This window comes from Pristiophorus japonicus, chromosome 8 (genome assembly GCF_044704955.1).
Source record: "Pristiophorus japonicus isolate sPriJap1 chromosome 8, sPriJap1.hap1, whole genome shotgun sequence".
Taxonomy (NCBI): domain Eukaryota; kingdom Metazoa; phylum Chordata; class Chondrichthyes; family Pristiophoridae; genus Pristiophorus; species Pristiophorus japonicus.
The window spans coordinates 112,136,168-112,156,999 of NC_091984.1; the positions used below are offsets into that span (position 1 = coordinate 112,136,168).

Sequence of the window (20,832 nt, forward strand, 5' to 3'; positions counted from 1 at the left end):
GAGGTACACTCTCTGAGAATCAAATTAATCCTTTCAGTCAAATCATTGTTCTGTAATCCTTCCCACCTGTTAATTGCTATTTAACTTGTTTGCCCTTTTACCATCAGTCTCGTGAGTAGCATTCTGCTAATTCCTAAAACGTGATAAGAAACAACTTTGTCTTTTTGTCCACCATTGTGTTCATTTAGAATTATACTGACTCTTAATAGCATCAGAAGAAGGGGAAAAGTATGTGCGGTGAGTTTAGCTCCTATCTGATTTGAAGGGAAGATGGCTAATGAGGAAAATATACTGAGCCAAGCAGGTTGCATGTTATTGATCACCTGGGACAGCAGCTATAATTCACTTTAGTGTCCTCAAACTAAAAATAATCAGATAGTGTTTCCACTCCTGATCATTTAGTGACCCATGTCAGAAATCTGCATTTGTAGACATTGTAAAAGGACAGGATCAGGATTGGCTACAATGGCCCCAAGTTTCGCCATGATTTGCTCCTGATTTTTAGGAGCAACTGGTGTAGAACGGAGTATCTTAGAAATCGGAATTCTCGCCATTTAGTTTGCTCCAGTTCTAGTCAGTTAGAACAGTTTCACTTTGGAACAGAATTTTGTTTTCAAAAGGGGGCGTGTCCGGCCACTTACGCCTGTTTTCAAAGTTTCGTCAGTGAAAACTTACTCCAAACTAACTTAGAATGGAGTAAGTGAAGATTTTTGTACGTTCGAAAAAACCTTGTCTACACTTTAGAAAATCAGGCGTAGGTTACAAATCAGGCGTAGGGATTGAGGGGGTTTAAAGGGAAGTTTACAAACATTAAACACTTCAGTTTTACAAATAAAGAGCCATCATCAATAATAACTGATAAAAACATCAATAAATCAACCAATAAATCAATCAAAAAAAATGAATAAGAAATAATTTTTGAAAAAAAATCAATAAATAAAACATTTTCTACTTACCGACTGCAGCACAGGGAGCCCTCCAACAGCGTGCTGGGATTCCCCCCCCCCCCCCCCCCCCCCCCAGTGCGTCTCTGTCAATGTCTCTATCTCTCTGCCTGTCTGTCTGTGTGTGTCTCTCATTGTCTGTCAGTGTCTGTGTTTCTGACAGCGAGGGGAGAGGAAGGAGGGGGGCAGAGGGAGAGGGGGGGAGCAGAGGGAGGGATGGGGGGGATAAGGGGAGGTGGGGGCAAAGGAGATGGAGTGGGGGGGCAAAGGAGATGGGGGGGGGGGGGGGTGGGGGAGGGAGGCTGAACGGGGTGGGCCCGGACTTCGGGCAGGGCCCATCCCCAGCACCAGATTTACAGGTAGGTGGCGGGTCGGGGGGTTGGTGGGAGGGAGGGAGGTTCGGGTCGGAGGGGGGGGGGGGAGGGAGGGGCGGGGAGGGGAATCTGGTTGGTGTCGGGTCCGGTCTGGGGGCGGGGGAAGCGGGAGTCGGATCGGGTCGGTGGGGGGAGAAGCGGAGGGCGGGTCGGTGTCGGGTCCGGTCCGGAAGCGGGAGTCGGGTCCGGTCGGGAGGAAGCAGGAGCTGGGCGTGGGAGGAGCCTTATTCATGCAGCCCCAGTGAGGCCATTGGGCCAGGGCTAGGGGCTGCGTGCTTCGGCCCCTCCCACACAGTTTTGGGCGCCTGGAGCTACTGCACATGCGCGCCCACTGTAGCGCGCATGTGCAGAGGTCCCGGCACTGTTTTCAGCACAGGGACCTGGCTCCGCCCCCTGCAGCTCGTGCTGCGCTGCGCAGAGGACCAGCAGGGAGCTGGAGAATCTGGAAGTTGTTTTTAGACGCACTTTGTGGCGCGAAAAACGGGCGTCCAGGTCGGGACTGCGCCGTTCTAGGCGCGGCTCGAAACTTGGGCCCAATGTTGCCCCATTATTGAATACCCTGCTGATGTTCACTGTTGAGGCTCCTGCATGAGGAATGACTGGTTGGACAAGGTACTGGAAGAGTACTGGTGCCTGTGAGAAAATTGGGTGGGGAGATGGAATTGAGGTCAAGATGAAAATTTGGGGGTGGGAGAGAGAGCGGGGGGGGGGGGTGGTGGGTGGGTGGCGGCGGCAGCGAAACAAATCAGTTAAGATTTCTGCAGTACCTAATGCAACTGAGATGAATAAAAATACGTTTCAAGAAAGTAATGCAGCTGTTGTGAAGCTAAGTAAAAGGATACTGATGACCAAGATTTCCTTGAAAGTTTTAAGAGGCAATTCTTTAAAGTAATCTAGTGAAGTGCCTCTAGCTCCTGTACTGAAGTGTTTCACTGCCAAAGGATCCTGATTTCACTTAAGTCATGCAGAGCTGAATATTGTTGAAAGTTAGACTGGAGTATCCGGGGTTGCTCTTAGAGCAGAGAAGGCTAAGAGGGGATATGATAAAGTTGTTTAAAATTATGAAGGTTTTAGATAGGTTAAATAAAGAGAAACTGTTTCCAATGGCTGAAGGGTCGCTAGCAAGAGGCACAGATTTAAGGTAATTGGCAAAAGAACCAGAGGTGACACGAGGAAAAATGTTTTTACGCAACAAGTGGTTAGGATTTAAAATTTGTTTTTAAAAAAAAAAATATGGATGTTGCTGGCAAGACCAGCATTGTCCATTCCCCAATTGCCCTTGAGGAGATGGTGGTGAGTCGCCACCTTGAACCGCCATAGTCCGTATGGTGAAGGTTCTCCCACAGTGCTGTAAAGGAGTGAGTTCCAGGGCTTTGGCCCAGCATCTATGAACGGTGATATATTTCCAAGTCAGGATGGTGTGTAACTTGGAGTGGAACTTGCAGGTGATTGTGTTCCCATACGTCTGCTGCCCTGGTCCTTTTAGGTCGTGGATTTGGGAGGTGCTGCCAAAGAAACCTTGGTGAGTTGCTGCAGTGCATCTTGTAGATGGTACACACTGCAGCCACTGTACGCCAGTGGTGGAGGGAGTGAATGTTTAATGTGGTGGATGAGGTGCCAATCAAGTGGGCTGCTTTGTCCTGGATGGTGTCGAGCTTCTTGTGTATTGTTGGAGCTGCACTCATCCAGGCAAGTGAAGAGTATTCCATGACACTCCCGACTTGTGCCTTGTAGATGGTGGAAAGGCTTTGGGGAGTCAGGAGGTGATGCACTTGCAGTATACCTAACCTCTGACCTGTTCTTGTTGCACAGTATATATGTGATGGTCCAGTTGAGTTTCTGGTTAATGGTAACCCCAGGATATTGATGGTGGGGGATTCGGCGATGGTAATGCCATTGAATGTCAAATGACGGTGGCTAGACTATTGGAGATAGTTAATGCCTGGCAATTGTGTGGTGCAAATGTTACTTGCCATTTATCAGTTCAAGCCTGAATGTCATCCAGGTTTTGCTGCATTCGGGCATGCACTGCTTCATTATCTGAGGAGCTGGGAATGGAACTGAACACTCTGCAATCATCAGCGAACATCCCCACTTCTGATGGAGGGAAGGTAATTGATGAAGCAGTTGAAGATGGTTGGGCTAAGGTCACTGCCCTGAGGAACTCCTGCAGCGATGTTCTCGGACTGATGATTGACTTCCAATCAGCACAACCATTTATCTTTGTACTTGGTATGATTCGAGCCAGGAGAGTTTTCCCCCAGATTCCTATTGACTTCAGTTTTACTTGGGCTCCTTGATGACACACTCGGTCAAATGCTGCCTTGATGTCAAGGCCAGTCATTCTCTCCTCCCCTCTGGAATTCAGCTCTTTTGTCCATGTTTGGACCAAGGCTGTATTGAGGTCTGGAGTCGAGTGCTCCCGGCAGAACCCAAACTACGCATCGGTGAGCAGGTTACTAGTGATTAAGTACCGCGGGTCTTTGGCGAGAGGCCTATAAAAGGTACAGGAGGGAGTCCGGGGCCCAGCGTCGAGGAGGTGCGTGGAGAGGCAGTCGGGACTTCGGCGAGAGGCCTATAAAAGGCACAGCAGGGAGTCCGGGGCCCAGCTTTGAGCAGGTGCGTGGAGAGGCATTCGGGATTTCGGCGAGAGGCCTATAAAAGGCACATCAGGGAGTCCCGGGCTCAGCTTCGAGGAGCTGCGTGGAGAGGCGTGCTTGTGCAGCTACAGGGAGAAGGCAAAAAGAAGTAGAAAGAAAACGCAAGGTGATGTCACAGCCAAGGGGGTAAGTGATTGGCTGGTGATTGGTAAGTAGTTTTTCTTTTTCTTTTCTATATCAGTAAGTAAACTTTTAACATTGTTGTTGCTAATTTAAGTGTATCTAAGGGTTAAGTCATGGCAGGAGAGCGCGGACACGTGTTATGCTCCTCCTGTACTATGTGGGGACCGTCCCTGATGACTACGTGTGCTGGAAGTGTATCCACCTGCAGATCCTGACTGACCGCATTGCGGCACTGGAGCTGCGGGTGGATTCACTCTGGAGTATCCACGATGCTGAGAATGACGTGAATAGCACGTTTAGCGAGTTGGTCACACCGCAGGTAAACGGTATACAGCCAGATAGGGAATGGGTGACCAACAGGAAGAGTAGAGCAAGGAAGGTAGTGCAGGAGTCCCCTGCGATCATCCCCCTGCAAAACAGATACACCGCTTTGAGTACTGTTGAGGGGGATGACTCATCAGGGGAGGGCAGCAGCAGCCAAGTTCATGGCACCGTGGCTGGCTCTGCTGCACAGGAGGGCAGGAAAACGAGTGGGAGAGCTCTAGTGATGGGGGATTCAATTGTAAGAGGAATAAATAGGCGTTTCTGCGGCCGCAACCGAGACTCCAGGATGGTATGTTGCCTCCCTGGTGCAAGGGTCAAGGATGTCTCGGAGCGGTTGCAGGACATTCTGAAAAGGGAGGGTGAACAGCCGGTTGTTGTGGTGTATATAGGTACCAATGACATAGGTAAAAAAACGGGATGAGGTCCTACGAGGCGAATTTAGGGAGCTAGGAGCTAAATTTAAAAAGTAGGACCTCAAAAGTAGTAATCTCAGGATTGCTACCAGTGCCACGTGCTAGTCAGAGTAGGAATCACAGGATAGCTCAGCTGAATACGTGGCTTGAGGAGTGGTGCAGAAGGGAGGGATTCAAATTCCTGGGACATTGGAACCGGTTCTGGTGGAGGTGGGACCAGTACAAACCGGATGGTCTGCACCTGGGCAGGACCGGAACCAATGTCCCAGGGGGGAGTGTTTGCTAGTGCTGTTGGGGAGGAATTAAACTAATATGGCAGGGGGATGGGAACCTATGCAGGGAGACGGGGAAATAAAATGGAGTCAGAAGCAAAATATAGAAAGGAGAATAGTAAAAGTGGAGGGCAGAGAAACCCAAGGCAAAAAACAAAGGGCCACATTACAGCAAAATTCTAAAGGGGCAAAGTGTGTTTTTAAAAAAACAAGCCCGAAGGCTCTGTGCCTCAATGCGAGGAGTATTCGGAATAGGTGGATGAATTAACTGCGCAGATAGCAGTTAACGGATACGATGTGATTGGCATCACGGAGACATGGCTCCAGGGGGACCAAGGCTGGGAACTCAACATCCAAGGGTATTCAGCATTTAGGAAGGATAGGCAGAGAGGAAAAGGAGGTGGGGTGGCGTTGCTGGTTAAAGATGAAATTATTGCAATAGTACGGAGGGACATTAGCTTGGATGATGTGGAATCGGTATGGGTGGAGCTGCGGAATTCCAAAGGGCAGAAAACGCTAGTGGGAGTTGTGAGGTTGGGGACAGCATCAAACAAGAAATAAGGGATGTGTGCAATAAAGGTACAGCAGTAATCATGGGCGACTTTAATCTACACATTGATTGGGCTAACCTAACTGGTAGCAATGCGGTGGAGGAGGATTTCCTGGAGTGTATTAGGGATGGTTTTCGAGACCAATGTGTCGAGGAACCAACCAGGGAGCTGGCTATCCTAGACTGGGTGATGTGTAATGAGAAGGGACTAATTAGCAATCTTGTTGTGTGAGGCCCCTTGGGGAAAAGTGACCATAATATGGTAGAATTCCTTATTAAGATGGAGAGTGACACAGTTAATTCAGAAACTAGGGTCCTGAACTTAAGGAAAGGTAACTTCGACGGTATGAGGCGTGAATTGGCTAGAATAGACTGGCAAACGATACTCAAAGGATTGACGGTGGATAAGCAATGGCAAACATTTAAAGATCACATGGATGAACTTCAGCAAATGTACATCCCTGTCTGGAGTAAAAATAAAACTGGGAAGGTGGCTCAACCATGGCTAACAAAGGAAATTAAGGATAGTATTAAAGCCAAGGAAGAAGCATATAAATTGGCTGGAAAAGGCAACAAACCTGAGGACTGGGAGAAATTTAGAATTCAACAGAGGAGGACTAAGGGTTTAATAATTAAGAGGGGGAAAATAGAGTACGAGAGAAAGCTTGCAGGGAATATAAAAACTGACTGCAAAAGCTTCTATAAATATGTGAAGAGAAAAAGATTAGTAAAGACAAACGTAGGTCCCTTGCAGTCGGACTCAGATGAAATTATAATGGGGAACAAAGAAATGGCAGACCAATTGAACCAGTACTTCGGTTCTGTCTTCACGAAGGAAGATACAAATAACCACCTGAAGGTACTAGGGGACTGTGGGTCTAGTGAGAAGGAGGACCTGAAGGATATCCTTATTAGGCGGGAAATTGTGTTAGGGAAATTGATGGGATTGAAGGCCGATAAATCCCCGGGGCCTGATAGTCTGCATCCCAGAGTGCTCAAGGAAGTGGCCCTAGAAATAGTGGATGCATTGGTGATCATTTTCCAACAGTCTATCGACTCTGGATCTGTTCCCATGGACTGGAGGGTAGCTAATGTAACATCACTTTTTTAAAAAAGAGGGAAGAGAGAAAACGGGTAATTATAGACCGGTTAGCTTGACATCAGTAGTGGGGAAAATGTTGGAATCAATCATGAAGGATGAAATAGGCAGCCCATTTGGAAAGCAGTGACAGATTCGGATCAAGTCAGCATGGATTTATGAAAGGGAAATCATGCTTGACGAATCTTCTGGAATTTTTTTGAGGATGTAACTAGTAGAGTGGACAAGGAGAACCAGTGAATGTGGTGTATTTGGACTTTCAAAAGGCTTTTGACAAGGTCCCGCACAAGAGATTGTTGTGCAAAATCAAAGCACATGGTATTGGGGGTAATAAACTGACGTGGATAGGGAACTGGTTGACAGACATGAAGCAGAGAGTCGGGATAAACGGGTCCTTTTCAGAATGGCAGGCAGTGCCTAGGCAGGAGTGCCGCAGGGCTCGGTGCTGGGACCTCAGCTCTTTACAATATACATTAACGATTTGGAGGAAAGAATAGAGTGTAACATCTCCAAGATTGCAGATGACACTAAACTGGGCGGCGGTGTGAGTTGTGAGGAGGACGCTAAGTGGCTGCAGGGCGACTTGGACAGGTTAGGTGAGTGGGCAAATGCATGGCAGATGCAGTATAATGTGGATAAATGTGAGGTTATTCATTTTGGGGGCAAAAACACAAAGGCAGAATATTATCTGAATGGCGGCAGACTAGGAAAAGGGGAGGTGCAACGAGACCTGGGTGTCAGGGTTTATCAGTCACTGAAAGTGGGCATGCAGGTACAGCAGGCGGTAAAGAAGGCAAATGGTTTGTTGGCCTTCATAGCTAGGGGATTTGAATATAGAAGCAGGGCGGTCTTAATGCAGTTGTACAGGGCCTTAGTGAGGCCTCACCTGGAATATTGTGTTCAGTTTTGGTCTCCTAGTCTGAGGAAGGACGTTCTTGCTATTGAGGGAGTGCAGCGAAGGTTCACCAGACTGATTCCAGGGATGGCTGGGTGTCATATGAGAGACTGGATCAACTGGGCCTTTATTCACTGGAGTTCAGAAAGATGAGAGGGGATCTCATAGAAACATATAAGATTCTGACGGGACTGGACAGGTTAGATGCGGGAAGAATGTTCCCGATGTTGAGGAAGTCCAGAACCAGGGGACACAGTCTTAGGATAAGGGGTAGCCCATTTAGGACTGAGATGAGGAGAAACTTCTTTAGTCAGCGAGTTGTTAACCTGTGGAATTCCCTGCCGCAGAGAGTTGTTGATGCCAGTTCACTGAATATATTCAAGAGGGAGTTAGATATGGCACTTACAGTTAAGGGGATCAAGGGATATGGAGAGAAAGCAGGAAACGGGTACTGAAGAATCTTATTGATCTTATTGAATGGCGGTGCAGGCTCGAAGGGCCAAATGCCTTCTGCACCTATTTTCTATGTTTCTATGATAGCTTTGTTGATGACACTATCATCACTTTGCTGATGATTGAGAGTAGACCGATGGGGTAGTAATTGTATTTGCCCTGCTGTTTATGAGCAGGACATACCTGGGCAGTTTTCCACATTGTCGGATAGATGCCAGTGTTGTAGCTGTACTGTAACAGCTTGGATAGAGGTGCAGATAGTTCTGGAGCACGTCTTCAGCACGACAGCCGGGATGTTATCGGGGCACATAGTCTTTGCTGGAGTGAATTGAATTGGCTGAAGACTAGCTTCTGTGATGGTGGGGTCCTCAGGAGGAGACCGATATGGGTCATCCACTCAGCACTTCAGGCTGAAGCTGGTTGCAAATGCTTTAGCCTTGTTTTTTGCACTCGCGTGCTGAGCTCTGCCGCCATTTGAGGATTAATGGAACAACCTCTTCCTGTTAGTTGTTTAATGGTCCAATATGATTCACGACTGGATGTGATAGGACTGCAGAGCTTTGATCTGATCTATTGAAAGTGGTATTGCTTTGCCTTGTTTATAGCATGTTGCTTCTGCTTTTTAAGCATGCATGTAGTCCTGTATTCTAGCTTCCCTAGGTTAACGCCTCATTTTTAGGTACGTCTGGTACTGCTGCTGGCATGCTCTTCTATACTCTCTATTGAACCAGAGTTGTTCCTCTGGCTTGATGGTAATGATAGAGTGGGGGATATGTCATTAGTTTACAGATTGTGGTGGAATACAATTCTGCTGCTGATGGCCCACAGCGTCTCATGGATGCCCAGTTTTGAGCTGCTAGATGTGTTCTGAATCTATCCCATTCAGCACGGTGGAAGTGCCACACAACACAACACAATGGAGGAAGTCCTCAGTGTGAAGACGGGACTTCGTCTCCACAATGACTGTGCGGTGTTCACTGCTACCAATGTTGTCATGGACAGATTCATCTGCGACAGGTAGATTGGTGAGGACGAGGTCAAGTAGGTTTTTCCCTCGTGTTGGATCTCTCTCCACCTGTCTCAGGCCCAGTCTGGCAGCTATATATCCTTTAGAGCTCGGTCAGCAGTGGTGCTACTGAGCCACTCTTGGTGATGGACATTGAAATCCCCCACCCAGAGTACATTCTGTGCCCTTGTACTCTCAGTGCTTCTTCTAAATGGTGTTCAACATGAAGGAGTACTGATTCATCAGCTGAGTGAGGGCAGGAGGTTTCTATGCCCATGCTTGTCTTGAAGTCGTGAGACTTCATGGTGTCCAGAGTTATTGTCGAGGATTCCCTGGTTGTTTTCTTACTGTTTTTCCAAGCGGCTTGCTAGGCCATTTCGGAGGGCAGTTAAGAGTCAACCACATTGCTGTGTGTCTGGAGTCATACATAGGTCAGACCAGGTAAAGGACATTAAGTGAATCAGATGGGGTTTTTACGACAATCCGTTTGTTTCATAGTTCACCATTACAATACTAGCTGCTTATTCCTGATCTATTTAATTAACTGAATTTAAATTCCCTGGCTGCCATGGTGGGATTTGAATTTGTGTCTCTGGATCATTCATCTAGGCCTCTGAATTATTACTGTTCTGTGGTGGATACAGATTCAATAGTCGCCTTCAAAAGGGAACTGGATAAATACTTGAAGGAGAAAAAATGTCAGGGAGATGGGGAAAGAACGAGGGAGTGGGACTAACTGAATTGTTCCTTGAAAAAGGTGGCGTAGACTCGCTGGGCCAAATGGCCTCCTTCTGTAGTGTACTATTCTATGATTCTCCAACTTAAAAGCAAGGTAAGCTGAGATGAAATACCAAGTAGTGGCTGACATTCTTTCTGAAGAAACTTGCCTTTTTGAGTGAGAATATTCGGAAATATGGTCAGCTGGAATATTGAGAAACTGCTGTTTTGATGTAGTATCTGAAGAAAGCAGCAAGAAATATTCAAAGTAATAAAAATGTATGGGTCATGCAATTATTTTGTTTCTTGTTTCAGGTTGAGAACTTCACCGTACCCTTTTCTGATGGCAGAGTTTTATGTTACCTTATCCATCATTATCACCCTGGCCTTCTGGCTGTAGATAACATCTGTCAGCGAACCACACAAACAGTAGAATGTGCGCAGCATGGTACAGTGGCAATTGATACATCAACCAGTGATTCTGACGAAAGCTCTATCGATGTTATGCCAACAAACCTTCGTAAGTATGGTTGCTGTTTTGAAGATTGTGGTTGCATTTGTGCATTAAAGTGTTAAATTGTCCATGTTGTTTCTAGAATATACACATTGCATTAGAAATATAATTTTTCCTCCCACTAATCTGTACCATACACAAAGTTTGTTATGATATAAAATCATCTGGGTAGCTTTTGAATTAACTCGCGTTACAGTGTCACTACGATGCAAAATTGTACGCTTGAAAGCATCAGCCACGAAATTCCTGGAGCCCTGATGCGCTGCTGAAATGTGGTTTCTGCCGGTCAATTGGCCCTGACCATATCCCAAATGCCAGAATCATTTGCATAGAGAGAATGGGTGCCCATACCATTTCCTGTGTTTTCTTGGTATCTGCCCCAAGGGGAGCCAGGAACTTGTCAGGATAACCATGCCATTCCATCGGGTAAGATGGGCCCTCAAACATAAAAAAAAATCAGATGCACCACTGGGCTAACCAGCTGTGTAGCTTAAATGTCAACTGATTTGAGTTTAGCAATGCAGTTTCCTGGTTTTGCACGAAACCTGTTTACCAAAGAATATATATATGTATTTTTTTTTAAATAGATTTAATTGATGCAATGCACTGAGTAACTATTTGAACAGTAATCTGTGACTTGTGTAATGTTCAGTCTGGATAGATCACGAAAAACTTAAATAATTTCAGCAATGTGCATAATCCTTTAAGTGGGGATTCCTATGTGCCTATCCTGGTATTGGGGAAAATTCATTCCGCTGGTGACGTGAAAGGAAATGTCGTGTGGGCAATGTATCCCATTTCTGTTGCTGGAGCAGACTTCATTTGAAAGCATAGAAATAGTAACCAAAAATGGCAGGCCCATCAATGCTCATCCTATTTACTAGACTATACAACTTTGTGCACTATCCTTCCCAACGAGAAATAGTACGCCTGGAGTTGGAAAAAAAATTGAGTGCGGAAAAAAATCTAGATAATTAAAGGGAAAATGAGAAATTATTTAATGATTCTATAGATTTGTAAGGACTGTGGTGCAGTCACAGGTATTTACCACTGTTGCAAAGAACAGTTTTTCTGAAAAAGGAAATACTTCCTGGAGTATAATCTGACTCTGCCTGTATATTTTTCCGGTACTGTAATCACTGCCCATTCAAACACAGGCCTAGTTGCGTAGTCCAGCGTAAGGGCCCATGTCTTCCAGGAGTGTACCCTGAGATCATGCAAGCCTGCACCACCAATCACAATGAGAGTACCCCTAAAATCAAATAAAGCACAAACCTAAATTTAGAAAAAACACTTTTTTTTAAAAAAATGCATGAAATTAAATGAATTAAAAAAAAATGTTTTAATACTGTTTTAAAAAAATAAACTTGCCTTCATAGACAGGGTTTTTAATAGAATAAATAAATATTTTTATATCTATTAAAACTCTTACACTGGCAAAAGCAGGCCTTTAGCAGGCATAAGGTTGAAGGACATTCGCTGGGCAGGAGATGGACAAATAGCCCAATCTCCACCTGCGAAAGCCCTTCTCCCGGGGAGACATTTTGACATATCGCAAGTGCCAGGTTCAGGCACATGCGCTTCACGCACCTAAACCTGGAACTTACAGGCACATCGTATGCACGCTGCAATTTGAGGACCAATAAGAATGTCTAGTCCTCCACCTATGAGTAATCTAACTCCTTTGAAAATAACTTTTTTTTAAAAGCTATACCGAACCATTTTGTAGTTTCATTTGTGTACACTGGTCAGATTCTTAGTAAATGAAATATTTTTTAATCTTTCAAAATGTGCTTATTAGTGCCTGTCTGGCTTTAAACAAAACCTAGCTCAATTCAAGGAGCATCGAGTGAGCGCAATTGGCAGAAAGTTGCCATGCTTATGATTTCAGTCTGGGATTGTGGCCTGTTGTGGGCAGAGCTGGCATCCAGCACAATGTTTTTTTTAATCCAGCATTAAAGATCACGGATACTCGATTTACACTTAATGTAATTTGCGTTTAAAATTCCACGATCTTTTGTGCTCGCTTTGGCAGATTTCAGTCGGATTCAACTGACGGAAAATCTAGGCCCTCATTTACTACATCAGTCATATTCTCTGGGAATGCCTCCACAGTAAAATATTCTATTGACACTCATGGGGGCTGATTTTAACTCTGGGCGGATCAGTGCATGGGGGTGGGCTGCAGGAGACACACTGATATTGGAAAGGAAGCGAGAGCTGGTCAACTTTAACTGCAGACCTGGTGTTAATTTTTCACACTTCTCTCCTGGAGACAGGTGATGCCAGGTGGGGAGGAGAGGCCTAACAATTCTTTGTGGGGCTGGGAGAAGTATTCCTGCTTGTCTTGGTCCCCAAGAAATATTTTCAAAAATTGAACTTATAGCTACTCTTCCACCTTCTGCTCGGCTTCTCTGGGGGTTGGGAGGGCGGGGGGTGGCCACCAGATGCTCCTTTCCCAGTTCCAGTGTCACAAGCCGTGACTTTTAAATTTCAATTGGGCCTCTGCCTGTCTGCAATGGGTACCCCGGCTGTCTTGAAAGTCGCCGAGGATAAATTGTCACTTGGCAGGAACAGAGGGACCATGGGTTGGTAAATCAACTTGCCTGATTTTTAATCCCTCCCACTCACCATTCCTGTTCGGTGGTGGGGCGGGGGATTCAAATCGAACTCCATGGTACTGATCACACTCATTGAATGGCCTTTTGGAATAGATACCAAATTATTATGGATGCCACATGTAACTGCATTTCAGCATGAGCCCCCACTGTTATTACTGCAAATTATTTATAGTGGATTACCAGGGCATACTACATTACAAATTCAGAACGTAACATTATTTCACAGAGAAATAACTTTTACAAGGTAGTTGTTCAGGAAACTAAAACTATCTTTCAACACAGTCCCTAGATAGTCCTCTGCTAAATGTGCTAGAAAATACATCTAAACTAAAGAAGAGATGATGATCAAAATGCCTGTTTTTCTGTAAGTGAGAGTGCTGGTAGATGAAGCCATAAAAAACCTCAACAATATTTTGGGTTTTATAGCATAGAGTTCAAAGATAATGATGTATGTGCAAGGAAGTGAGTAGGCCACCGTTGGCATAATGTGTAGTTTTCGGCATTGCATTTTAGAAAGGAGATTACAGCCATCGAAAGCATTTGGCCCAGATTTACTTCGATTATGCCAGGGATGGGAAATGAGTTATGAAGAGAGACTTTAGATACTGGGACTGGTTCCACTGTAGCAAAGAAGCCAAAGAGGTGATTTAATAATGGATCAATAACAATTTTGATGGGGTGAATAGGGAAAGGCTATTTCCTCTGGTTGGCAAGTCAATGACTAGGAGTCATCAATTTAAAATGGAGAACAAAGATTAGGAGAACTTTTATGCAGAGTTGGAGCATGTGAATTGCTTTACTGCAAAGAATGAATGCAGAGACCATTGCATTTTTTAATACAAAGTGGATAAATATTTTCCACATCATATCAGAGGCAGTCCTTCGGAATCGAGGAGGACTTGCTTCCACTCCCAAGGTGAGTTCTTTGATGGCTGAACAGTCCGATACGAGAGCCACAGACCCTGTTACAGGTGGGACAGACATTCGTCGAGGGAAGGAGTTGGTGGGGCTGGTTTGCCGTGCGCTCCTTCCACTGCCTGCGCTTGGCCTCTCCATGCTCTTTGCGCCGAGACTCGAAGAGCTCAATGCCCTCCCGGATGGACTTTCTCCACCTCGGGCGGTCTGCGGCCAGGGTCTCCCAGGTGTCAGTGGTGATGTCGCACTTTACCAGCGAGGCGTTGAGGGTTTCCTTATAACGTTTCCGCTGTCCTCCTTTGGCTCGATTACCATGAAGGAACTCCACATAAAGCATTTGCTTCGGGAGTCTCGTATCTGGCATGCGTACTATGTGGCCTGCCCAGCGAAGCTGATAGTGTGGTCAGTGCTTCAATACTGGGGATGTTAGCCTGGTCAAGGACACTAATGTTGGTGCGCCTATCCTCCCAGGGAATTTGCAGGATCTTGTGGAGACATCGTTGGTGATATATCTCCAGCGACTTAGGATGCCTTCTATACATCGTCCATGCCTCAGATCCATACAGGAGGGCGGGTATTACTACAGCCCTGTGGACCATGAGTTTGGTGGTAGATTTGAGGACCTGGTCTTCAAACACTCTTTTTTCCTCCGACGGCCGAAGGCTTCGCTGGCGTACTGGAGACGATGCTGAATCTTCGCATCAGTGTCTGCCTTTGTTGATAAGAGGCTCCCGAGATATTACAACAGTGACTACACTCCAAAAGTACTTCATTGGCTGTAAAGCTCTTGGAGACATCCGGTGGTCGTGAAAGGCGCTATATAAATCCATGTCTGTCTGTGATGAAGAGGGACTATTTTTTGATTCATCTGGCAAAGAGCCAATGGAGATTCGATGGGCCAAATGGCTGTCTTCTGTGCTGTAAACTTTTGTGTTTCTATCATTCTGTGGTATTAAGAGTAAAATGCTGACTTTTATTACAATTAAGAAAGCTAATGGTTAGATATAGAAACATCGACATCTACAGCGCGGAAGGGAGGCTATTTCGGCCCACTGTGTCCGTGCCGGCCGATAAAGAGCCACATGGCCCTCGGTCAGCAGCTCTGAAGGTTACATGTAAACAAACCTATGAACAGTGAACAATGTCAAAAAGGTAAAGAGCATCCAGCCCAACCAGTCTGCCCCACACAACTAGGACACCCCATGCATCGCAACATTTTACACTCCACCCCAACTGGTGCCATGCGATCTCCTGGGAGAGGCAGATAAAAACACAGGCCAATTGGGGGGGAAATCTGGGAGAATTCTTCTCCGACCATTTCAGGCGATCCAAACTAGTCCAGGAAATCACTCTGGCAGTATTCGATTCGCTGCAGTACTTACCATCGTATCTGCGCCAGCCAACAAGAGGTTATCCAATCTAATCCCACCTACCAGCTCTTGGTCTGTATCCCTGCAAGTTATGGCACTTCAAGTGCCCATCCAAGCACCTTTTTAAATGTGGTGAGGGTTTCTGCCTCAACCACCCTTCCAGGCAGTGAGTTCCAGAGCCCCCACAACCCTCTGCATGAAGAAGCTTCCCCTCAAATCCCCTCTGAGCCTTCCACCAACTACCTTAAAACTATGCCCCTTCGTAATTGACCCCTCCACCAAGGGAAATAGGCCCTTATCCACTATATCCAGGCTTGTCAAAATTTTATATGCCTCTTAGCCTCCTCTGTTCCAAGGAGAACAAACCCAGCTTATCCAATCTGTCCCCATAGCTAAGATTCTCCATACCAGGCAGCATACTCGTAAATCTCTTCTGCACCCCCTCCAGTGCAATAAAGTCCTTTGTATAATACGGCGATCAGAACTGCATGCAGTATTCCAGCTGTGGCCTAACCAGAGTATTGGACAATTTAAGCATAACCTCCCTGCTCTTGTATTCTATGCCTCGGCCAATGAAGGCAAACATTCTGTATGCCTTCTTAACCACCTTATCCACCGGGCCTACTTTCAGCGATCTGTGGACAAGCACTCCAAGGTCCCTTTGTTCATCTACATTTCCAAGTGGCCTACTGTTTAATGTGTATACCCATTCCTTATTAGCCCTCCCCAAGTGCATTACCTCACACTTCTCTGAATTAAATTCCATTTGCCACTGTTCTGCCCACCTGACCAGTAAGTTGTTATTCTCCTGCAGTTCATGACTTTCCTCTTCATTATCAACCACACAGCCAATTTTAGTATCGTCTGAAAACTTCTTAATCATACCCACTGTATTCAAATCTAGATCACTGATGTATTACCACAAAAAGCAAGGGACCCAGTACTGAGTCTTGTGGAACCCCACTGGAAACATCCTTCCAGTCACGGAAACATCCTTCCAGTCACAAAAACATCCATCAATCATTACCCTTTGATTCCTACCTCTAAGCCAATTTTGGATCACACTTGCCACTGCCCTGGATCCCATGGGCTTTTACCTTTGTGACCAGTCTACCATGTGAGACCTTATCAAAAGCTTTGCTAAAGTCCATATACACTGTATCGTACGCACTATCCTTATCGACCCTCCTGGGTGCCTCCTTGAAAAATTCAATCAGGTTAGTCAAATACAATATGTACTTGAACCAACTGTTGCTTTTAATATTGCTGTTCAAATGTTACAGAATAATGTACTATTTTCACTTAAGTTTCATCAGCAGCCAGACTCTATGAAGAACTCCTGGCGAATGAAAAGAAGAATTTTAATTTGGTGACTACTGCTGTTGCGGAACTTGGAGGCGTCCCAGCCATGATTCGTCATGTGGATATGTCGAATACTATCCCAGATGAGAAGGTAAAAGATTTTACCTTGCCTTCAGGTGAAAGCATTAAATAGTATACATGGTAATTTCTTAATTCTGCTAAGAGCAGCATGCAACGTGGTATCTCATCTGAAGATTTATCAGACTGCATTTTAATAAGTTGTCTATGTGGTTCAGTTTTGAACTTTCCCTTTTTTCCGGACCGTTGTTGATTTACCATAATGCTATAGCCAGTACTAATGGCCAGTATGTTCACTGTTGATTTGGTTAACTATTTCCCTGTGATAAGATTACAATTCTAGCAAGATTGTTTCTCCAACGCATATTTAAAAATTCTTTACAGGTTGTCATTACCTACATTTCATTTCTTTGCGCTCGTCTTCTGGATCTTCGAAAAGAAGCCAGAGCTGCCAGGATCATACAGGCTGCTTGGAGGAAGTACAAGCTAAACAGTGAGCTTCAGCTTTTACAGGTAGTGTAACTATCTTGCACTATATTCATTGCCACCTAAATTGTCCATTCTTTGCAAGGTTATGCTAAAACTAACACTGACACGTATTGAGTAAGAACTTTGCAATGCAGCTTTCCTTTGCTTGGGCATAAATAAATATTATACCGTGGTATATGTTGGACTGAGCTATGTTTTAAGAAAATGCAGCTTGTTAAATATTTGCACATTTTAATAACCAATTGCATAACACTTACATCCCAATGAATTGGAAAGATGGATATTTTAGAGTGGTTTGTAGCAAATCTTATAATCTCAAATATTTTGGAGTGCAATGTTATTTACTGAGGCTTGAGCTTTTCATCCAATAATGCGCAGTAGAATTTCATTGAAGCCTGGATAATATATCACTAATGTGTTGAAATGTTGAATGGTTTAACGTTTGGTTAAAATCCATGGGAAAGAGAAGGCGAATTAATGATTAAAGAAATTGCATGACTTCCATATCTCTGTCAAACAGGTGGGCTCATGAATAAGATACTTTTTGTGCTGCTCAGCCGGAGACTTAAAATAATTTCTGATCCAAAAGGAATATTTTTATTTTAACCCTGAAAGTTGCTTCTACACAAAGGTTGTGCAAAATATGCAATTAAGAAACCAGGACACCAGTGCCTGTTTAGACTTTTCAATCTTGACTTGACTTCATTGGCAGCTAAAATTTTAATCTTCAGTTAAAAGAATGAGTGCTTGATAGAAAAAGTTCTTTCTCTGGATTTTCCTTCCCCTTTTATCTGTTTTACAATAGATATTGTAGCACAAAAACAAGCACAGTGGACTAGGGTTTGGTTGCTACATTTTATCTTAAATTAGCTAGCCATCTATTGTTGGGAATTAATATAGGTAGATGGTGTGGCATGAAGTGGGCACAGTATTGAGCTGGTATCCTTCGTGATTGTATTCCTTTCCTTCCCCGTGTCACTTTTCGATTGACATGAAAAACCTATATTGCATTTTTGCGAGAAGATTGACTTTGAAGCATTTTGGGACATGCTCAGGCCATGAAAAGCACTATGTACAATGCAAGTTTGTTCTTTTAAATTTAACAATTAAATTGTATTTTAGGAAAAAGACCAAGCTGCCTGTGTCATTCAGTCAGCTGTACGTAGATTCCTCCGCCGACAGCAGGTCAAAAAGAAAACAAATGCTGCTATTATTGTACAAACTCTTTGGCGTGGCCATGTAGCAAGGAGAAAAGCTAAAGCATTGATGATGATTAAGGTACAAGCAGTGCGGAATGAAGCAGCAACACTTATTCAGGTTCGACTAATATTTTACATTACAAGAACAATTTAAGGTTGAAATGCCCCATGTACTGTATTCATTTTTGAATATACTTTTGCCATGCCTGCTGTCTTTCTATTTTACAGTTGGTAAACTCTGAATTTAGCTTTGAGTATAGTTGGAAGAATTAATCACTTGGGCAATACAAATTTCTGCAAAACAATTTTCCCCACTAGTTGTCGGACCGAACAAACTGGTTAAGTCATGCAAAACTTTCAACAGTGTAAGAATTCCTGATATCTGCTGGAAGAAGAGTGTGTGCAAGATAAAATTAGTTTGCACATGACCTTTCCATTTCCAGGAGCTGATTTGGAATCTGTCTCGGGGGCGTCCCTGATGAGCCTAGAGAACCTGGCATAGATTTCAGTACAGATTGGCACCCATTCTGAAAGTCTTAATGGGTGATTAACAGGAGAAATGGAAATTTCACATTGATGGGAGTATGGGTGCTCTTGAGATTCGGATTTGATTACAAGGACTAACATTACTCTGAGCACAACCCCCCCCCCCCCCCCCCCTCACCTAAAGAAAAATAGCTTGAGTGGAAAAATGTGAATAATACCTTCATGGTTAGTACCCATCCAGGTAAGTCGCTGTAAAGAAAAAATCTTAAAAATGTTTACTAACCACTTTTTTCAGCTCTTCATACTCACTGTCAGGGATAGAACAGCCTCCAGCCAGCAGTCCTTCCCCGTTCTGGTGCCGACTCCAACCCGCACCAATTTGGCATCTTGGCAGGCGGGAGGTCAGTTGCGTCACTCGGCCGTCCGCTGACATCAGCGGGCAGTTCCTGGCGGTTCTCCCCTCCTGCCCACGCCACACCAAATGGAAAGTGGCACTGGGTGCAACTTCAAGAGGAATGTGGGCGGTAGCCCCGCAGATTTATTTCCCTCCCTCAAGTGCCTATCCAATTTCCTTTTTAAAATCCTTGATCGTCTCTGCTTCCATCACCCTCGTAGGCAGCGAGTTCCAGGTCATTATCACGCGCTGCGTAAAATAAGTTCTTCCTCCCTGCATCTCCTGCCCAAAACGTTAAATCTACATCCCCTAGTCCTTGTACCATCAACTAATGGGAACAGCTTTTCTTTGTCTACCTGATCTAAACCTATCATAATCTTGTACCTCTATGAAATCTACCTTCCACCTCCTTTGCTCCAAGGAGAACAACCCCAGCTTTTCCAACCTAACCTTGTAGCTAAAGTCCCTCATTCCTGCAGCCATTCTGGCGAATCTCCTCTGCACCCGCTCAAGGACCTTCACATCCTTCCTAATGTGTGATGACCAGAACTGGATGCAATACTCCAGTTGTGGCCTAACCAGAGCTTTATAAAGGTTCAGCATAATTTCCCTGCTTTTGTACAGTATACCTCTATTTATGAAGCCGAGGATTCCATATGCTTTGCTAACTACTCTCTCAATATGTCCTGCCACCTTCAAAAATCTATGCACCTGAAACTCCAGGTCCCCCTGTCCCTGCATACTCTTTAGAACTGTGCCATTAAGTCTATATTGCCTCTCCCTATCCATTCTGCCAAAATGCATCACCTCACACTTCTCTATTAAATTTCATCTGCCACCTGTCTGCCCATTCTGACAATTAGCAGTCGATTGGTGTCTTCCTCATTGTTTGCCACACCTCCAAGTTTGGTATTATCAGCAAGTTTTCAAAATTTTACTATGTATTCCAATACCCAAGTCATTTATTTCTCTTATCCAAGGGAAACACCATTGTCCACCATCCTCCAGTCTGAAAAGCAACCATTCGCTATGACTCACTGTTTTCTGTCCTGAAGTCAATTTGTTATCCAAGCTGACAATGACCCTCCGATTCCATGAGCCTTAATTTTGTTAACTAGTCTTTTATATAGCACTTTGTCAAATGCCTTCCTAAAATCCATATAGACTACATCCACTACATTCCCTTCATCAACCCTCTGTTACTTCATCAAAAAATTAAATTAGATTAGTCAAACACGTTCTGCCTTTTACAAATCTGTGCTAGCTCTCCTTAATTAACTTAAACCTCTCCGAGTGCCTGTTAATTTTTTCCCTGATTATTGGTTCTAAAACCTTACCCACCACTGATGTTAAACTGACCAGCCTGTAATTACTAGGAATGTCCTTGCATCCTTTCTTGAACAAGTGTGTCACATTTGCCACTTTCCAATCCTTTGGCACCTCCCCCACATCTCGGGTTAGATTGGAAGATTATGGCAAGCCCTTCCTGTTATCTCCACCCCAACTTCCCTGAGCAATCTGGGATGCAAGCTTATCCGGACCAGGCGACTTATCCACTCTAAGCATAGTCAGCCTTTTCAGTAAATCCTGCCTATCAATTTTCACCCCATCCATTACCTCGACCATCTCCACTT

General features: G+C 44.7%; 1 protein-coding gene across 1 annotated transcript in view; it reads left to right on the top strand.

Annotated features, from left to right (window-relative positions):
* The window catches only part of aspm (assembly factor for spindle microtubules), an 86,311-nt gene that overhangs the window by 35,276 nt on the left and 30,203 nt on the right, over positions 1 to 20,832 (top strand). The window contains exons 14-17 of the mRNA XM_070887325.1: positions 10,146 to 10,350; positions 16,558 to 16,703; positions 17,015 to 17,143; positions 18,242 to 18,436. Of these exons, the coding sequence (XP_070743426.1) occupies positions 10,146 to 10,350; positions 16,558 to 16,703; positions 17,015 to 17,143; positions 18,242 to 18,436 (675 nt within the window). The remainder of the gene's footprint in view (positions 1 to 10,145; positions 10,351 to 16,557; positions 16,704 to 17,014; positions 17,144 to 18,241; positions 18,437 to 20,832) is intronic.